This window comes from Tauraco erythrolophus, chromosome 13, assembly GCF_009769465.1.
Source record: "Tauraco erythrolophus isolate bTauEry1 chromosome 13, bTauEry1.pri, whole genome shotgun sequence".
NCBI classification, from domain to species: Eukaryota; Metazoa; Chordata; class Aves; order Musophagiformes; family Musophagidae; genus Tauraco; species Tauraco erythrolophus.
In genome coordinates this window covers 2,953,235-2,974,045 of record NC_141477.1, presented here as the reverse complement: position 1 = coordinate 2,974,045, position 20,811 = coordinate 2,953,235, and the positions used below count along the sequence as shown (strand labels likewise).

Genomic DNA, 20,811 nt, shown 5'->3' with positions numbered 1-20,811 from the left:
TAAAAATGTACTACAACGTGCACAGTACTTCGACTTTCTTACGACACATGCTCACACTGAAGGCAATTAGTCATGATAGGAGTAACCTTTATTTTTTTTTTAATGTTTCTAGGATGTGTGCTGTATTTGGTGGTATCTATTGTCTTCGCCATTCTGTGCAGTGCCTTGTAGTGGACAAAGAATCTGGACGGTAAGGGTGATAGAAGTAACCTTCTGTTTATATACAAAATACAGATGAAAAATGTGTTAAGTCAATTTAAAAAAAAAATGATTCTTCAAAGATCCTCCTTGGTATTAATAACACATCAACCTTGATTAAAAGTAATTTGTGTATAGGTCCTCCAGAACAAGGAAAGTGGGTCTAGAATATAGAAACTAAATTAATTTCCCTGTGATATTACTACAGCTCCTGATCACCCAAGCTTGGAAGACAAATCATTTCAGCTGCCGGGGGGCTGGTGATGAGTGATGTTAGTTTTCCTTGTGGCCTTACCTACTCTAATTGATTTTCATCAGATGACAACAAAGCCCTCTGTTATTGCATTTTTAAAAATGGAGCTCACCTAAAGACTCATCAGATTAATCTTTGCTGATAATGCATGTCACTCCAAGAGAAAAGACTTTAATGAGTTTTTAGGTAGATTGTTGTCATAAACTATGCTGCCCTCTTATCCTAGGATAAATTCTTTTACAACAATATCAGGCCCGTGGGCGGGTTTAAAGTTGAGCTAAGCAAAATCAACCCAGTTTTTTCCATAGTGGCATTTTTCACACCTCTATAGATTGTCCCGGTTTCCGTTATGTGCATTGTCTCAGTTATTAGTTTAACTGCAGAGTTTGGCTCTTAAGAGTCTGTTCTCAGCTTAGTTTCTGTAATTGAAAAGTTCAAAACGTTCCGTAGAAAATTTTGAAAATTAAGCTAGAAAATACATTTTATTAGGAAAATTAGTAGTCTAATGATCAGTGTAATGTGTTTGCTTTCCAGTTGCACTGCACGTTTGATTCTTTGAGCATAGTACTCGTAGCTAGATTTCTCGCGACATGGTCAAGTAGTGTCTGTTTTCCTTGAAATTCTGTCAACGAGGTTTTTTTCTTTCTGTCAGTTCCATAAGGTTCTGAAGTTCATCTCACAGTCTTAGACTTGGAGATGCAAATATCATATTTAATCATATGTATCGTCAAGTGAACGATTCATATGCAAATGAAATTATGCCCTTTTCATAAACTCTGTAGCTTATTTTAACAGTAATATTTGAACTTTTTATTTTCTGATAATGTTTAAAAAGTTAACTTACTCTTTCAGAGGGACAAATCTTATAGTTGTGAGCAACTTCTAAACACCACTCTATGGAGATCTTAACTGGTCAGTGGTGCTGGTTGCCCCAGTTTCCAGATTCCTTTCCACATTCTGAAGACCTTTGAAATTGATGTGTTCTTTGTTAAGGTTATATGTGTTCCAGAAAAGACGGAGTGTTACTCTTCCTTTGTCCTGCTTTTATGTTTTGAATCTACTAAGTTCCTCGGGGTTCCAGATAGGTTTCAGGGGTCTTTTTTAGGTGATTAGGCTGCTTTCATGGTTCACTTATGCCGTTTTTGGTTAAAACTGAAAGATAGATTTTTGAGGTACCAAATTACTGAAATATTTTTAAAAGACTTCCCCAGACTTTCATAATTCCAAAAACATCGCTCTTTTAATAATGCTGTTGTCTGATGCTGAATATAAAGAAGCACAACACATCCAGCTTCCCAAGTTTAGTCACCTGCCTTTTCCTTGAAGCCACCTGCCTGCTTCTGTTGCCTCTTTTTAGGTCTCCCAAAGTTTCAAAGCGCGTATTTTACCAAGTAGCGTTTCTACATCGAAATAAAAGTAAAGAAAAAAAGTGTGTAGAAGAGAGGGGAAGTGTCAGACTTCTTTGAGGTGATGAAAATAATGCAGCCTAGGTCAAAATATGCTTATTTTCAGCAATGAAAGAAGGATCATATAACGTTCTCTTTTTTCCCCTGATAATTTTAAAGTCTCAAACATCGTCTTCACCATAGCAAAAAACATCACTCAAAAAGCAGAGTTTCTTTGACCCAAGTATATGTTTTCATTCAGGTACATTATTTTCCCTTGTTTTTCTTTTCTCTCACCTGAACACAACACTGCTTTTACTTGCAAAGTCTTTTCCTTAGAGCTATCCAGTTTGTTACTAAGATCATCACTGTTTCCTTTCCCTTTTTCTTTCTTCGTGTTATCTCTTTCCTTACTGTGTATTCCCTCCCTGCACCAGCTATAATTTCCTCTTGACTTTGGGCTTCAGTGTTTTGCCTAATAAAAATCAGCTATCAAATTGTTAATGAGGGTATTTATGAGTTACTGAGCTTTTGAGTCAACAGGCCATTAATAGTAATCGGTAATAGACAAATTCATATCTCGTTGTCAGTACAGCTGTCTCTGTAGTTTCAGAGGCAGCTTATCTTGGTTACAAATAGGTTAAACTCACACAGCAGAAATATAGGCAAATCGTGCAGTATTCATTACTATTTTGTAAGCATCTTCTGTAAGCTTCCAGGCTTCATCAACATCTTAGGGCCGTTATTTTTTCACTGTTATGAATATTTTTGCTGTAGTACCTGTAAGGAAAACTTATACTTACATAGCTACAGCCTTGATTTTTCTTTTCAAACTTTTTGTTGATAGTTTAGAGTTTAATTTGAAGTCCCTGAGCATCACCAAAGCTTATTCCAACTCCTTTCTAGACATGGCTAACGTTCCCTCCAGCACAGAAAAAATAAGAACTTGTTCAATATCTAGTTGAATTGCTTTTTCACTTCTTTGCTACCCATAACTGTATACGCAGAGAACAGTAGATTTCATCCCCAGCTATACAATTATTTTTATCATCTTACTATAGCCCTTTTCATAGTTTATGAAAATCAGATTCAGGGAAGACAGTGTGAAAGTGTAGAAACTTTTAGATGTACCTATTTTAAGGTTTTGGTAATCCACTTGAAAATTTCTGATTTTTACACAGTGTGTCAGATTAGGTCTGCTGGTTTCATACGTATCCTACGTTCTTGATAGAACTCTGATGCTCTCTTAGAAAATAAAAACCACATCATATTCCTTAGGTTGAGGAAAAAGCACATTGAATGTGTGCACGACAATTATTTTTTCTTTTTGTTGTTTATTTTCTCCGTGTTTATTGTAGATTACTTTTTTGGGTACATATGATAAAATTTTAAGTGTTTTAATTACGTGGATTACATTAACAATAATGATAGGCATTTTTTATTGATCACATATGCTTCCAATTACATAATTCTCTCCCCAAAATGGAAAAGATGTGATAAATGCAAAGTTATACATCTGTACTAAAAAGATATAGCAAACACATAGCAATTTACATATCTTCCTTGAAATATTGCATACTGGCTTTGTCAGTGCTGGTAAGTCCATTTCAAGGATGTCGCCCTTAGTCCATTAGTTTGGATAATGAGCCCTATAAAGTACATTTATAACTCGTGGCACTGCAAGGAGATGGATTCTAATTTTCATCCTTTTATCTAGACACATTGAAAGAAGGTCAATGGAGGGTTCTGTATGATTCATTGTCCCAACACATATCAGATGACAGAGACCTGATAATGTCAGTGCATAAGTGTTTCCCATATTTGGAAGCAGTACTTGAAAGGAATTTTCTCAGCATCATCCTTTGAAGTAAAGTGGAGACTGAAATTAAAAGCACTATCTCTGTTTCTGTTTAAAATCTTATCAAACATATGACCTGATATCTATTCCTGAACAAAGGAGAGGAAACAACACTTAACAGGAAAATAAAAAGGGTGTAGCTGCTTTTGCTGGCTTTGAGTGATGCAACATGACATTTAATCAACCTTTCCCCTTTGATAATGTTCAGGGGGGTGGCAGGGGAAATTGTTTCATAAACAATAAGAAAGGTTATAATTAGAAATGAACTGTAGCAGCTCGACTTCCTTGTTTATTTGCAGTATTCAAATGAGTGCTTGAGAATGGAATCAGTTAGGTTACTGTGGAGAAAAAACTTAGTTGCAAGTGAAATACATGTTGAACGGAATGTGATGGAAAGTGTTTGAGGATTGTTGCGTGTTTAAGTTAAACGATGCTTGTACCATTGTACGTTACAACACTTTTAATTACTGTTCTCAAGTTATCTGTTGAATTTGAATATAGGTGTATACATGATATCCAAATTCCTGTGAAATCAACGTTAGAAATTAGTGTTATAAAAATGTGCTTAATTGTCATTAACCTCTTACATTTATAAATAAGTGTCATAATAATTATAAATAATTTATAAATAAATTGTGACCCTTTCTCAATTCTCATTTTAGACCACAGAAGCAACTGGTTTACTAAAGCTAGTGGCAGCTGGTTGCTATTACTTATTTAAGTTTGGTTCTCATCTTTTCTAGTTTTAGAGATAGTTTTGATCACAGAAGCTGGTGAATGACTTGAAGTTACAAAAATGCTTTTTATTCATAAGGCATCAGTTGCATGTCAGATACTTACTGATACAGGAGTAATGTTGCGCTATGATAAAACACAGTTAAATCTGTAAGACATCTCTGAGGCATCCTTGTGTTCCTTGTGATGTTTTTGTGTGTGTATGTGTGTGCAAACGTGTGTGAAAGAATTTACTGCTTTGAATCCTCTATATTGAATCGACTGAAACATCGAGATATTGATTCAGAAGAATTTAATTTTAGAAATGTGGTAACTTTCATACACCAAGCAAAAGTTAAATGAAGCTAATTTATTTATTTAAACAGTAAATGTTCTGATATTGTAGAAGACCCTAGAATCTTGGTTTAGATATCAATATTAAACCTTAAAGATTCTGAGGATATGGAAACAAGCTTTAAAGAAAGAAATTGTAGTGCATGTGTTTTCTTTGTACTTTAGATAGGAAAAGCATTCCTTACGATGGGTGCTCTTTAAACCTTAGGGATGTCTAAAGATCTTTGCAACATATCAATTTGAGGAACACACGTATGATTAAACAGAACACAGACCATAGCATATAGGAATCAGCAGAGGGTCTTTTTAGTTAGTATCTATATGCAGCCTCTTTTTCATTTTCGTCTCCTGTGCGTGATTTGGTTTCATGTATGTCATGTGTAAGGCTGAAGTTTCTTCTTTCCTAGAGATTTTTCCCTATTAAATCTGAAATTTGTATCCTCTCTGAATTGCTGCTTTCCTGTGGTTTGCATTTCTGTCTCATTTCTAAGAGTGTTAGTCTGTTGTGTTACACTTGACTCTTGGAAAATTTTGTAGCAGTGTCTCAACTTTTAATTATTCTGATTTTTTTTTTTTTTTGACCTGTTCGCATTCAGAAAAATATTTATTTGGGGCGAGGGGAACCTTGAGGGTTTTTGGGGTGGGTTTTTTTGTGTTGTTGGGGTTTTTTCTTTTTGAAGTGTTGCCTGAGGCAAGCTAATACATGTTTGTCTTAGAATTTGTGTATATTCAAAGTTAAACAGTATCTATCAAGGATGTTTGTGTTGCTCTTAAAACAATGTGACTTAGTTAATCCTTTTGTGTCTAACTTGGAGATAAATGGTATATTTAGACACAAATACAGAAACTCAGAAAAGTTCTCTTGGAACGGTCTGATGGACACATTTCTCAGGGCTTTTTCCTTACATCTCTTAATTTGCTGTTTAATTTGTCAAATGTTATTGTCAAAATAAATTCATGTTTGATTAAGGCTGCTGGGAAAAATAACAGTGCGGTAGGGTAGCACCTACAAAATGATTTGCAGCATTATTTTTCCATGTATCATGTATAATCAGATGCTAGTGTTAGTAGCTTATAATTAATTTTCCTTGTAAAAGTGACCGATATATTAATGTCCTGATATCATTATCTATAATGGCATTGCATGTAAAAAGTTGTATATACCAGGTAGAATGTAGAAGTGTAAGATTTAGTTATCAATTTCAGTTGAGTTCTTTCAGGCATTCACATGTAGAAGAAATGTGTAGCTAACTTATTTGAAAGATATAAATGATGGGCTCTATAACTCAATTCTGAACACTTACGCATGCTTTTTTTACCTTCTATCTAAATTTCTTATTTTTGTTTGATGATTTTTATTTTTTTAAATAGATGCAAAGCTATTGTGGATCATTTTGGACAAAGAATAAGTGCTAACTATTTTATTGTGGAAGATAGTTACCTTTCAGAAAGCGTATGCACAAATGTGTGTTACAGGTAGGTGGTAAAACAGCAAATGTAGTAAATTTCTTTAAACAATAATGTATGAAGTACCGTGCAAGTTCAATTAAGATATTATTGTCTCCTGCTTTATCTTTGCAGTGCAGCTTAGTTCTATGTATAGTTTTTATCTTCTTCTATATACTTGAGGGTGGGCATTCTATATACCTTCTATGGTTTATGTTTTCTTAAATTGTCCTCTAAATCATATTCCCCTTTTCCATATAAAAACGTCCAATAGCACTAAGTGCGTTAGGAATTTGATATTTGTTAAAGTGTTTGGAAGGTGGAGGTGCCTATTGCTGTTCTCGCTTTAAATTTGTTCAGGCTTAGCAAAGTGTTAAAAGACTTTTTATTTCCTCTGATTTTTGTTGTTCTTGCCAAAAGCATTAGGCATATACTGCTTTCGTTCTCAAAATATTGCAGATGAGATGTTAGCACAACTGTAGCAGTGGGTGCAGTGCAGAATGAATCGTAGGCAACGGAGGGTTAGAAACTTCGGTTCATGAACTCCTCCCTCATGGATTTCCCCTTAATCCAAAGTATCCGTGCTGTTTAGAACAGAAGGAGTCCTGTAGTTGCTTTTAATGGCACTGACTCATTTATTCCGCATCTGTTTTGGTCATTGAAAATCATCAATGTTCCAGATGTGATCCTGCTTCAGCAACAGGTGAAGTATCCTCCTAGCACTCCTATTAATAAGGATTATATGTTTGAATAGCCTTCCCACAGAATTATGGCTAGATTGGTATTACCCAAACTGTGAATCCAAATTGCTGTTTTTTTACGTTTTTGTGAAATGCCATAATTGTTTTATTTAATTGTAGGCAGATCTCCAGAGCAGTGCTCATTACAAATCAGTCTGTACTAAACACAGATTCAGAGCAGCAGGTATATATCAATTTTACATCACTTATGTCTTTATGAATTGTATGTATTAATGTTTGGTTGCTGGTAGGAATTAATTCATGCTTTTTGTTTCTGCTTGAATCCGTCTCTACTGATAAATGTTTAATTCATTAGTCTCTATAAAACTGTTAGGAAGTTTATTTTGTTTTAGCTCAATGGCTTGTATTTCTCTGGTTGGTACTATATTAATTTCTAAGCAACTGTCTTTAAGGTAGTTAATTTTGCTTGCTTTATAATAAACTATTTCCCTTAGTATTCTTTTAACTGTTAATTATTTATCTTGTCTAAACTTTATTCAAAGTTCTTTTGTGTATTTTTAACATTCACTTTTACTGGTCAAAGCTCTTATTGTACACTTTCGGATCCTTCTGTAAGTGTTTCCGTTTCATCAGTCTTTGCAGACCTTAATTTTGAAGGTTATTAATCTGTGTTAAGTGTTTCTTCTGTACACTTCCTGTATTCTTACAGGTTAAACAGGATCTACAAAATAAGAACATACACAACAGAGAAGTCTTTTCTTCCTAAGTCTTCCTACTAGCAGTCCTGCATAAAGTACTCCAGTCATTTTCACCTAACGGTGCTCTCTGCCCAGTGTTCAAAAACCATTTTGTGGTCTCTTGTCAACAGTTTCTAAACTGTCATCCTTTTGGAAAGGGTTGTGGTATGAAGTTTTGTTTCTGTTGCGCTGTCGCAGACATTCCTAACACAGGTGGCCTTACTGACGTTGGTAGAAGTTCCTTAATGCTCAAATTCTGCAGGATTGATTGCACAAATTCTTACTAATAAAAAAGAAAGCAAAATTATATGAATGTCTGCAGTTATTCTTTAGCTTTACTCAGAATTATGTTGGTTGCCTCATGCTTCATGTTACGCTGTTTCAACGTACCTTGTTCTTTCTGCTTGGTAGGTTTCCATTTTGACAGTGCCTCCAGAAGATCTGGGAAAACCAGCAGTTTGCGTCATTGAGTTGTGTTCCTCAACCATGACGTGCATGAAGGACACTTGTAAGTACAGGGTAGATGTAATCTTAACTATATTTTTCTCTTTGACTCCATCAACTCTGAAACAAAATTTAAAATACGTGCGTATCGTTGCTCTGCTGCACAAAGAGCAGGCTACTCCTTGAGCAGACAGTGAGCGCAGGGTTACAGACCGGAGAAATAGTCCGTTCTCTTCGGTCTGTAGCAGTTGTGTACTGCTTCATATGGCTTAGCAAGCACAAATTATTTATTTCAAATCTTACTGTGATTTTCACAGTAATAAAGTATATTGTTCTTTACTTCCAAAAGGATCAGACGTCAGATGTTCTTTTAACACTTACGTAGCTAATAAACTTGATAGTTGTAGTCTTATTGGTACTGGGACAATGTTCTGTTTACTGTACAGTAATTATAAAATAGCACCAACAAAGAACTTTTTGTTATGACTGCTGTGGGTTTTTTAGATACAAAAATACCACATTTTGTTTATTCTGCAAGATTGTTAAGACAACTGAAGGTTTAGCAGAATGGCAGGTGAGGTTAGTGGAGAGCTCTAGCAGACTGTTTCTTCTCCACTGTAACTAGCTAAGATTGTACAGTCTTTAAGTCAAAATATTAAGATTTTTTTTTAACTTAGAAATGTTTTCTTTGTAAAATTTTCTACCAAGAATTTATCTTACAACTATAATTAAAGGGTCAAAACCCACTCAAAGAATTTTCTGAAAAAAACTGTAGGCAAAAACTAACTACCTGGTTTTATTTTTTTTCCTTTCAGACTACCTGTAAAATTTAAGAGAATCTTTATGCCATAGCATTCTGTGGCCTTTTAAAAAATGCTACAATTTTTTGTTGAGGTTACCTGACCTAACACTTTTTAACAAAAAATAAGTAACCGTAATAATGACCGATTTGTTTTACTGTTACCTAGGCTTGAACTCAGTTCTTCACACGTGAAAGAAGAGTGAACTAAATGCTGAGTGATTCAAAGTTATCTTTCCTACTTAAAAAGATAAATAAATCTGTGATTAAGAACTTATGCTATAAAGCATATTGTTAATATTTATCCTTCAAACAGCTGATTTACTTTATTTAAGGGTTCACAAAATACACATAGCGGGAAGTGAAACCAAAGAAAGATTGATGTTTAAGTAGATATAAATAATTCTCAGTTTCATGAGAATTTCTGTGGTGCTGAAAAATTAAGGTTTCTGTTACTTTTATCCATAAGTTCTTTTTATTTGAGAAGAGAAGGTACTACATTCCTTGATGAATTTGTCTTCATGTATTGAAATAATGTAGTTGTATTCTAGATATACCTGAGTTCTAGTTATGGGACGTATTTCATAATTTTTTAAAAAACTTTTACATCATTATCTATAAATGGGTTTTAACCTGACTGATTTCTCCTTCAAACAATTATTTAAGATAAGTATACAAATACATCTACTCTTTGATCACACTGCATAAATGACAGGCACATAATCTGTATTGCCAGCTGAGTGGAACCAAACTCCTTCACTTGCCCTAAAAATTGAGACTGTAATGATGAAATCATGAACTGAACTCATCGTTCTTCTTGCTAGAAGAATTACTTGAAGACAAATGTTGGCAACCACTGTAACTAATGCAGTTATACCTGAGTAAATCAAATATAATCAAAATATATACTGATGACTGTGACTCATAGCCATAACCTTAAAGATAATAAAAAGATTTTATAGAAAGTAAATGATGGGAAGTTTAGTGATTTATAGCTGGTTTGTTGTGGGTTTTTTTTTTTGAGGAAACAATAGAGATTGTATTACAATGTTTGGGGTTGTAAACATTTAGTTAAGTTTACAGGGAGACTTTCATTATCACCACCTGTTTTCATTTACTTTTTTAGTACATATTTCTTTTAGACAAGAGGTTTGGTTTTGGTTAAATAAAACCCAAATATTAATGTTTGAATATAATCTCTGTGTGTGCAATCTGAAAGAAGAGGAGCTTGAAGGGTTAAATTTCTGGTCCTTGTGGAGTCATTGTCGAACTTTGTGGCATAACTGTGTCCAGGAAGTCATTTGAGACGTGTATGATGTGCTTGTAAATAATGACACAAATATAGCCAAGACTGCAGAATGAAAGAGAAAAATGTCATATGGATTTAAAATAACACCATAGCTATACATTGCTATTAAATTGATGGAAAATGTACAGTAATGAAAAAAAGTTTAAACTTTGTACAAAGATACATTCAACTTCTTTAAGATTCTATGACAGATACTTCTCTGATGATAAACTTGTCGTCATTTCCAGACAACCGTTCGGTAGCGAACGAGTCCCTTAAGGTGGTTTTATAAAAGGTGTAAGATGAGTCTGTTAAGTGAGTGGACGGATGTGAAATCAGGTGGGGTAAAGCAGCAGAGTCGCTGGCTGTGTCTGAGTGGAGACCAACAGAACAGAAAAGAGGTCAAGAGCTGCATCGAGTGATTATCTTTTCTAAGGAGTCAGCAACTTCACTAGTTTGCAAAACAGAACACATAAAGGATTAGCATGTCCTATGAGGGATCTGTTTAGCACCTTTATTTTCCTGAAAACGTGTACACGAGCAAGAAATCTGCCTTATTAAGCAAACTTGTGAATTTTCACAAATACAAAATTGAATTTAGTGACATTGCTTTGCCCATGCTTTAACGTGAATTTTGATTCATTATACAGTTCCAAAACGTGTTCTTGTGGTCCAAAGTCTTTTCATGTCATCTTTTTCCAGTGCGGGTTTGCTGTACTTTGTGATTTGTTTCTGATGTATACAGAGCACCTCTTGAAATCAAGTACTTGAAATCAATTTTGCAAATTGTTGTAAATCCTTACTGGCACACCTAACCTAATTTCACCCTTACCTAAACACAAAGCTGTTGTTTATCTCGTCCTATACGAAGGTGGATGAATAAACTGTTGTAGAGCTTTTTTGTTGTACCAAGGAATTGTGTATGTCCTAACTTAAATCGCAAAACAGTTCTCTGATATTCAGCAGTGCTTATATTTAAATTCTCTCCAGTTTGTCAGATCATAACAGTATTTCCAGTGTTGCTCATCTTCCGTGTGGCTGAAGATAAACAGTTAAGTGCCAGCTCACTTGAGCTGTAACTTGAAACATGAGTCTATTCACTTCATCACCTATTTACTGATGAGTACAATAAAAGAAATGGTAGTCGTGCTCAAACTTTTTACTTTAATGGGAAAAGATAGCTTCCTACTTAACTTCTGTACAGCCAGACTTAAACTGGCCATAGCCAAATTTCCAAATTCCCACTCAGTCCCAATTTAGCCCTTAAAGAAGGGTGTTGATGAAAGTACTGATATTTGTGGGTTTGGTAAGCACTATGATGAGAATGTTCTTCGGGTTTGTAGAGGTCATTAATGGGAAAAGCAGTGTGTTATTCAAAGTCCTGCTTCTGCTTTTCCTGGTGTCAGTGGACACCTATTCATGGAATGATATCTTCTCTGGCTGCACGGAAGACAGAAATAATTGAGATGTGGTATATCCATAAAATAGTGCTTCTCTGCGTTAAAGGAAGGGATTTATATGAAGAGCAGTGATTTCTAGAAGCCTGGTGGGCCTTTTGAAAATTGTAGATGATATTTATATATCTGTGTATTGGAGGTTGTAATTAGTTTGTGTTCTCTTTTAACAGATTTAGTCCATTTAACCTGTCCATCAACTAAAACAGCTAGGGAAGATTTAGAGCCTGTTGTACAGAAGTTATTCGATCTGAATACAGAAAAAGGTAAAAAATAAGTAAATGAGATATTAAGAGATTATTTTGCAAAAATATACTTTACCCTTGTAACTAAAGTAGCTCTTCCTGAACATCTGAATCTGTCATCAGAGTCAACATATGGTGAGCTGCTATTTAGATATCAAGATTTCAAAGTGAAGGAATCTATTTTGAGAGTGAGATTGATTAGACAGATGTCAGTTTTTTTTGTATTTCATGATCTAATGTTCCAAGTCTTCTTCAGCTGTGGTTTAACTTCAGTGTACAAGGACCATGGCTGTAAGTGTCTAGGACCTTTTTAACTTCTCACACTTGATTTTTCATGGAAACATATTTGCTCCTCAGCATGTCTTTCAAAGGTGCAGTAGCGAAATGAAATGCAATCTTTTATGTGGCAAATCTTCCTTTTTCCTCTCAGGGCTCTGTAACCAAAAACAGTGTTTCATAAAGGATTGAGTTCAGCTTTTCACAAGTTTGTTTTTTGTGTTCTTTTCCATTTTTACATTTTTTTTCCTCTACCTTTTAATGAAAAAGCAAACATATTACTGTTTTTGTTGTGCAACAAAGTGCTTTTAATAGGAAATAAAGTATTAAATAATATGCATTTTCTTTCTTTTTTGCTTACAGGAAAGGCAATTATTTTGATGTCCCAAAGATTGTGGGGACAATTTGGGGGTTGGACTAGATGACCTTTGAAGGTCCCTTCCAGCCCTAACCATTCTATGATTCTAAGATGTAATTTTTTTACTAGGTAGGTTTGTAGTACAAGAGCCTTTGCAAAACAAATATGTAGAGTACAACTGGGGTTTGTAAATAGAAAGCTTTACTAGAATGGAGAGCTGCAAACACTTTTCGTGTTGGTATTTGTTAATTTAAAGCCTGCTAATTTCTAACTTTTAATATTTAACATATATCTTAAATTTTCAAGAGTGCTATGTGTTTCAAAGACCCAGTTGGTGAAGAAAAGATTAGCTTCCAGTTTAGTGTCTTCTAATCATTTGAGAGGGTTAGCATTAATCTTAGTGCTTCAAGTGATCCAGTTTTGAAATGATATATTGTTTAGAACCTGACTGAAATTCTTCTGTAGAAACTCTGTGATCATAGGGGTCCTCAGGTGCACTGAGGCACTGAAAAGCTAGTTTTCACTGACACATAGGCCTTTTTATCATCAGGATGAGGTAGTGGTCGTATTTTAATTAAAATGTCAGAACAAATACTGTTGGAGTTATTGAAAATGAATCACCAGATAAAGTGAGCACTGGGCCATGGCAGGTCAAAGAGGCAAAGTCACCTGGAGAAGAGGACTCCATTCATTTTCCTGCCTAAATGAGGAAGAAGTAACTTTTATGAGCAATGTGAACTTTTAAATATATTAAAGAGCATCTTGCCCTGTATTAAGGCTCAGACTTTCACAGGCTGATGAATTTAATTTATATTTCAAACTGTTCAGTATGGCTAGCCCCTGTTTTTTTTTTTTAAGTATTTGACAGTTATAAAAAGATACTGAAGGAATAGCACACATTTATCTCTTTTTTTTTTTTTTCTAATTCAACTGCTTTAAAATACTATTTTGAATGCCATTGTTATCTAGAAGTTTCTTTCTTGTAAAGAAGTAAATCTCGCAAGGTCTTTTACAAGCTTCATTTATTTTAGAGGAGGTAAAATACCAAAAAGGGGACAGCAAATATGCCACACAAATACTATCTATTAAGCTAAGAATCTGTGTTATGTATTCCTCCATTGCATTCTGCACTGTTAAAAAGTGACCTTCATCTTCCCATAGGTTTTTCTGCTTGTGCATAGAGGGATTGTATGAATGTGCAAAGTAACTGCAAGAAGGTCCAGGTGATGAACAAGCAAGATGTAGTTTATGATCATTTTGTATTTGTAATGAGTATTGTAGCACAGTACAAGTCCTCAGAAGGCGTTGATAAATACAAATTAATTATTTTTTTCATTTAGCAGTATTTCTACAGTTTAGAGATTCTACGTACTGCATATCACCCACCTCAGAGTACCTCTGGCTTTTGGTAATTCTTTATCTGCAGTTAGTTTAGAAGAGTATTCTTTGTGAAATTTTTCTTTAAAATTTCTTTTATTTAAACCATGAGCATTAGTTTTCTTAGATGGGCTTGAAGACGCTTAACCTTAAAGCACACAAAGGTCTGTTACGAGAAGAGTTCCCATATAAAGATAAACTATTAAATGAGTGGGAAAAAGTATACATCAAAAATATCTTTACATGTGGAATGCAATAGCTTCAAGCTGGCATAGCCCGTGGAGGACTTGTTCAGACTGTCGTGTGTTCATGGAGTTTATCCAGAGTAAACTAGATAACATGAAGTGGAAAGGCATTAAATTTAGACCAAGCTTCCCTGTAGCACACTTTTAGGTGATAATTGGTTCTTATGTGGCATAGTGTGTACAGAATAAGTAGAGTTTACATACCTGTGATCGTAAAGGAAGAGTACAATGAAAGAGTACCTCAGAAAAGAGTGGAAAGTAAAATTAATTGGCTTTTTAAAGGAAAAAAAAATATTACAGGAATTCCATGTTAATAAATTGACTTTTAGTATGCTAGATTATGTATTTCCCTTGTTACACATGAACATTTATTACTGGAAACACTTTTTTTTCTCTTTTCAGAGACTGAAAATGAAGAACTGGAAAAACCTAGAGTCCTCTGGGCAGTGTACTTCAACATGAGAGATTCTTCAGGAATCCAGAAAAACTCATACGATGGCTTACCCTCGAATGTTTATGTCTGTTCTGGACCAGACTCTGCTTTAGGAAATGACTGTGCTGTCAAACAGGTTAGGCAGATGAGGTCTTTTTGGTTGCAGAACTTTTAATTTTAAAGACCTAAGGAAGTCCAATACAGTCTACTTTTATTCTGTATTATTCTGCTTTATGCTAGGTAATTAGTACTAATACAGCTCTAAAGCTTCACAGCTAGACATACAAACATCTTACTTAATGAACAAAGTGAATGTCAGTGGGATTGAGAATGGAGGAAATTTGCAAAAAGGTCAATTGATAGAGTAACATTAGGAGTAGCAGATAGTTAATCTGAACAGGTAAGAAGGAATCTAGAAGGCTGCAGTACCTGAAGATGATTGTCTTTGTAGAATGGTTACTTGCTCTAATACTGCGCAAACAAAAAACTGTCAAATAATTCAGAAATGCAGATAACTCCCCAAAATATGTAGTCTTTCACCTGTAAGGTTAAAGAGGAGACGTAGTAGATAGACTTTTCTGACCTTTGATTTGTACTGCTTATCTACAGTTCAAGTTGGAAGGATTGTCAGAGAAGTATAATACTTGCAGGACCTAAAACCTACTGGGAAAAAATCTGGTACATTAAGCTGTCTGGCTCAGTTTACCTTCTTTTTGCCTTAGCATCACTGTATTAAATTATGGTGTTGTGTCTCTGAAGGAATTGAGAGGAATGTCATTGTACTCATGACCCTGAAATAGTGTTTGGCACCAAATCACGCTCAGTTCTGATTTTCAGCTCTCAGTATTTGGGTGTCTGCGTATCTAGTTCCTGCTAACTAGAATCCTGAACTGAGAAGCACTTGCCACCTGCCTAGTACTAGGCATAACATAGCAGTACTCAATTTAAGACAAAATACTAGTGCTTTGAAATTGGAGGTGAAGAGTGAAAGCTCCTTAAACAAAAGAGAAATCGTGAAATAACCACCTTCTGTGTTGGCAGTAGGCAGAATATGCTGGGACACCAGGTCTTCGAGGGTAGGTAGGTAGAAATTCACAAAGGACTTCGTGTCATACCTCTCACTGTGCTTTCCCCACTACTATTGAGTAGAAGACAAGATCATGCAAATATGTAGATGACAACTCATTCAACAGAAGACAGCTACAGGAATGCTTCTCCTTTGCTCTTGCATTGAGAGATCCACCTTGATAAGTAAGTTATAAACTCCCAGGCCGATGTACCGCAGCAGTCCCTGTGGTGTCAGAGTGCTTTCAGAGCTAACGTGAGAACACTGCTACATCTCTGTAGAATTAACTGACACTAGTCATTTTTAAAGCTGCTTTTTAATGGCCCTGTTCAGAGAAAGTGCACGGCATCTTCTCACCAGTTGCAGGATTTTTTTATGACTAAGTCATAAACCTCTTAAAATAAGATTTCAAAATGGAAAAGCTGACATAGCCTGAACTGTAGGGTCAGAACAGTGTAATTAAGGGCTAATAGTACCCTTCATTTTGCTTTACAAGGCAATAATTTGCCTCCCAAGAGGATAAAGAATTGTAAAGACAAAAAATAATGCAAGACAATTCTTATGGTAGCAGTTTTAAATTGTGATTGAGTTCTTTTCGAAATGAGATTTTTTTAGACTTAAAACAATGCAAGTTAAAAGCTGTTTAAATACACTTGAAAAACAGCCTATTTTAGTTCTTGTAGCCATCTTTTCTAGCATTCAGCCTTGTCTTATCTTAAGGGGTTTTTTTGTTTGTTTGTTTTTTGTTCGTTTTTTGGTTTTGTTTTTTTTTACCAGGGAGTAATAGTATTATAGATCAAGCTGTGTTTAAATATTCTAGGGGCTGCAGTTAGCCTTTGTGTTAAATCTGTTGACCATCAGTGCGATAGACGTTAAACAAGCAGATCTTGGAGGAGAAACAATCCAGAGCCTAAAATACTGCCTTTCAGAGAGAGTAGCTAGGATCTACATTATTTTTTTTTTAACCTGTTTTAAATTTTGAAACAAATGGTCACTACTTAGAGTGAAAAATGTTTTAGTGTAAACATGTTTATAATGAAAAGTCATAAGGGAAGATTAAAGTGAGGAGCATATGTGAGAGCAAAGTGAAGAATAGGCTGAAGATGGAGCTCACGGTTAGACTCCACCATCTGGCATGCAGGTACCTTCTAGCAAGCAGAGGAGGGAAATACATGTGAGTTGATGTGCCTTCTACCCCCAGATCACTTTCGTCGTCCTAGCAATGGGATGGAAATCTCCAAACATGAGATATCTACAAACTCATGGATGAGAACACTTTAAAAAAACAAACACAAAACTGCTGTGGGTATTAGTCTTGGAGATAGCTTGGAAAATTGAATCTAATTTCTCAAATCAATTCTGTGTTTACTGTTTTAATGATACTTCCCATGATGTATGTTTTTGTCACCATTAGTATTACCAACTTCTATATGTCATGCTGTTTGATGGTGTTGATGATACATTATTTAGATGACAAGACATCACAACTTTTACAGATGATTATCCATCTACAGCTCAGTGTACAAATGACTTCATTCTTGTTTTAATTTAGTGTTAAATTCCTAGTATAATTTTGGATTAGTCTTGATGTCTGCATTTACTTGCCTTGAGGATAGGCTAAATAAAGTATAAGGTGCCATTTTTGATTCCTTCAAATTCTGTATGTATGGATCAAGTAAAGCATCTGGCTTCCAGTTTTCTATTTTTTTGTCACTACAACATGACATGAATTACTGTGTTCTAAAGTAGTGTGTTCCCTGGAGTATTTCACATTTCCAAGGCATCTTCATCACTCATAAGAGGAAGCACTAAAATTGTCATGCCAATATTTGTCCTTGTTTTTGTTTTTGTCCTTGTTTTTGTCCCTGTTTATGTTTTTTTTTTTTTTCTATATCTGGAAGGATTTTGAGTTATTCAAGTGTATTGTATTTCAAACTACTATTAGCTTGGTAGTGTTGTCTGTAAAAGTTGCTATGAAAGCCCATACAGCATGTCTCCAGGCCATCAAGGTGGGTAGTTGGGATACATTAAAACAGTGACAAAACATAGTTTTGTTCAACTTCAAGCAGTATAACAGTTATTAAATCAGAGTATCTGTTTAAATGCTTTACACACTTACATCTTAATGCTTGATTCAAATATACACCCTTGAAAGCTGGTACACTTTACTAAATACTGAAGGAACTATTTACTAACTCAATTAGTTACAATAAGTATCTAAGTGCTACAATGAAGGAGCTGTTAAATTATTATTGGTTATTCTGCATGACTTCAGCTGCATAAAGGTAACTTAAAGTAGACCTAAAAGCACCCTATGCCGTTGAATTGTTCAATTGTAATTAATGTTGTGATGTCCTACGTAACGTACTGAGAATTTCTTTCCAAGTTCAGCCTCTCAGTTGTTGAGAACTGCATAGAAAATGTTTGTCTGTTCTAGTTTGTTATATATTTAGTGCAGAATATGACATTTTTCTTCAATAGTCTATTAAATATAATAGTTTATGTTTCTGGAGTTTGAAGGACAAGTGCAGACTTAAAATAAAAAGTCTTTCTCTTACCTTCAAAAACTTAGTTTTGTAAACTTTTTGCAGGATATTTGTACCCCCTTGCCCTCCCAACTTACTAGGCCGGGTTTTTAAATTACAAACCCATGTTTTTGAAGTAGAAAATAGATTTTTTTTTTGTTTATTTTTTCATATACTAATAAAAATAGTTTTAAACACTGTTAAATGGGCATGGAAGAGTGAAATTTAGGAAGCAGAATGAAAAATTAAATTGAACTGAGAGTAGACAGGGTCATTTAAGCAGTTAGTGATGGAGTCCTACATCCACTGCTGGTGATACAAATCCACTGCTGGTTGGCAGTGAAGTTTATCACAGAAAGCTATTTGGTACATGGTCAATGATGTATTAATCTGAAAACAATTCCCTCTTGTCCAGGAATCCACCTCACGTAATCAGCCTTTGCAGTTGGCATTAACTGACCCTGCTGCCAGCTTTTTCAGTGCGGTGTCTGGTAACAGTATAAATTAAAGATTGCATTAATTCTTGCCTATGTGGGAGCTCTCATCACAGGTTGTCTTTAGGGCACAATTTACTAAATAGACAAAATCGAGAGGCAATATTCCTTTGCCTTTTTAGAAACCCAAATCAGAACTGTGATCTGCATCAGCTGTTGCCATTTGCCTTAGAAGCTTAAGGACTTGGAAAAGAAAACCTTTCTGGAAATGTGAAGTGCGTGTTGATTCAGTAAATAAAAAAAATCCGGAATGTCCCCAGGTTGGGTTTTTTTTTTAGATAAACTTATAGATAGGTTATTTGCACAAGAACGTATAAAACTATTTAATACTAGTTAACAAAGCTCCTTGCATTCTTGTGGTTTTTGAAGGGTTTTTGGCTTCCTTTGTTGTTATAAAATGTCTGGTTCTCAAGAGTTCAAAGATTATATTATTTTGGTACTTTTTCTCCCAGATTTTGTGGTTATATTTTGTATGCTATAATAACAACTACCCTGACATTATCAAAACCACGTTTCTTTTGAACGTCTTGCTTTGCAGTGGTCAAAAAACTTGACTTTTTCTGTGCGCTTAATTTCTAAACCTCGATGGCATGAAGAGTAAGTGGCATTGTGAATTCGATCTGTATCTCAAGAGTAACAGTCTTTTTCTCTAAATAAAAGTTGCTTATTCAGTTCTTTTCAGAAAGGCACAATTTGTGCACATAGGTGTACACACCTGATACATTGAAATTAGAGACAAGGTTTTTAATAAATCATAAATGTATACGAATATGCATATATTGTCAATGATAATATTCCCTTGGATGAGAATAGTTCTCAGTTGAGCTGTGAGGTGTTTATAAAAACAAAAATGGAAAAATTTTTGTAGTTTTTAAATTTAAGAAGGAATTCCCTATAGTTATGATGTAGATCATACATATTAACGATTTCCTGGCTTTGCTTGGAAGAGGCAAGATCTTTCCTATGTGTTAGGGATATGTTTAATAGTGGAAAAAATTATTTTGCTTGCAAAAAATCAGCTTTGTTGTTCTCGATACAGTGTAGAATGACCAGCATTTTATAAAATCCCTATGCTGTGACTTTCCTAGTAGAACAACGTAAAAGGATAGATGACTTTTTCTCTTTGGAGGACTGCAAGAAGGAATGGATTTACCATGTGTTTACAAACTGTCAAAGATTAAATTCCTATTGATTTGAAAGAACAGAGGTTAATGTTAAATATCTGTAAAACACTGCTGCAAGGAATTACATTTCAAGGTAATGTTTATTTTATGCTTTGTTTCTGAACAGGCTGAGACTATTTTCCACGAAATGTTTCCTGCAGAGGAATTTTGCCCACCGCCCCCAAATCCAGAAGATATTATTTATGATGAAGATGAGATGGCGCCGGAAGAGTCTGGATTCAGTAATTCACCAGAGACAAAACCTGAACCCTCAACTGGGGAAAGCAGTAGTGGAGGTAGTACTGCTGTTAAAGAAGAGAACGAAGACTGAATTAGCTCTGTTCTCTTAGTAGAAGAGGAGGTTGACCCAAAGGAAAATGTAAGGGAGGAAGGGTAAGAACAAGAAGTTTAAAAAACCCCACAGCCATATCGTTGCAATTGCCTTGAGTTCCTTAGCTTGAAGAATCTTTTTTGGTCAAATACTTTCATTGATAGCTGAGACATTTCCAAATGGTCATAGGTTCGCCAGATCCAGGGTGGCTTTAGCTAAACAAAAAACATAGAACAAGGCATTTGAATTTAAAATGCTAAAATAGAATTCTTGATTTGTTGAGAGAATTTGGTTTTGGTTTACATCTTGGAAGGAATCCTCCATCTTTTGAACAGGCGACAACTCGAAACTGATCAAAAGAAACAATGTGCCAGTTTGCTTACCAGTCAGAAGATGGTCCTCTGACAACATACCACAGTTCTACTAAAAATCATTGGACCTTTGCTAGTGTAACAGTTGAGGTGAGCTTCACAATCTGTCCTACAAAGTGGTTTTATGAATGGAACTGAAGGCAGTGATACTGACAGTTCTGGATTGGCTTTAGAATATGTAACAGATGTCGTTATTTTGACATTGTATTATTTCATTGCACATTAATTTGTATAATGAAGAATCTCTTGTATGGTTTTGAAACTGATGCCATAATTTAGAAACAAATATAATCCAA

At 34.9% G+C, this 20,811-nt stretch overlaps 1 protein-coding gene across 1 annotated transcript in view; it reads left to right on the top strand.

Annotated features, from left to right (window-relative positions):
- CHM (CHM Rab escort protein) overlaps positions 1–20,570 on the top strand; it is a 64,956-nt gene extending 44,386 nt beyond the window's left edge. Inside the window, exons 9-15 of the mRNA XM_086619639.1 lie at positions 113–190; positions 6,134–6,238; positions 7,069–7,132; positions 8,058–8,154; positions 11,805–11,897; positions 14,535–14,701; positions 19,941–20,570. Of these exons, the coding sequence (XP_086475765.1) occupies positions 113–190; positions 6,134–6,238; positions 7,069–7,132; positions 8,058–8,154; positions 11,805–11,897; positions 14,535–14,701; positions 19,941–20,144 (808 nt within the window). The 3' untranslated portion in view covers positions 20,145–20,570. The remainder of the gene's footprint in view (positions 1–112; positions 191–6,133; positions 6,239–7,068; positions 7,133–8,057; positions 8,155–11,804; positions 11,898–14,534; positions 14,702–19,940) is intronic.
- Positions 20,571–20,811: the final 241 nt, after the last annotated feature.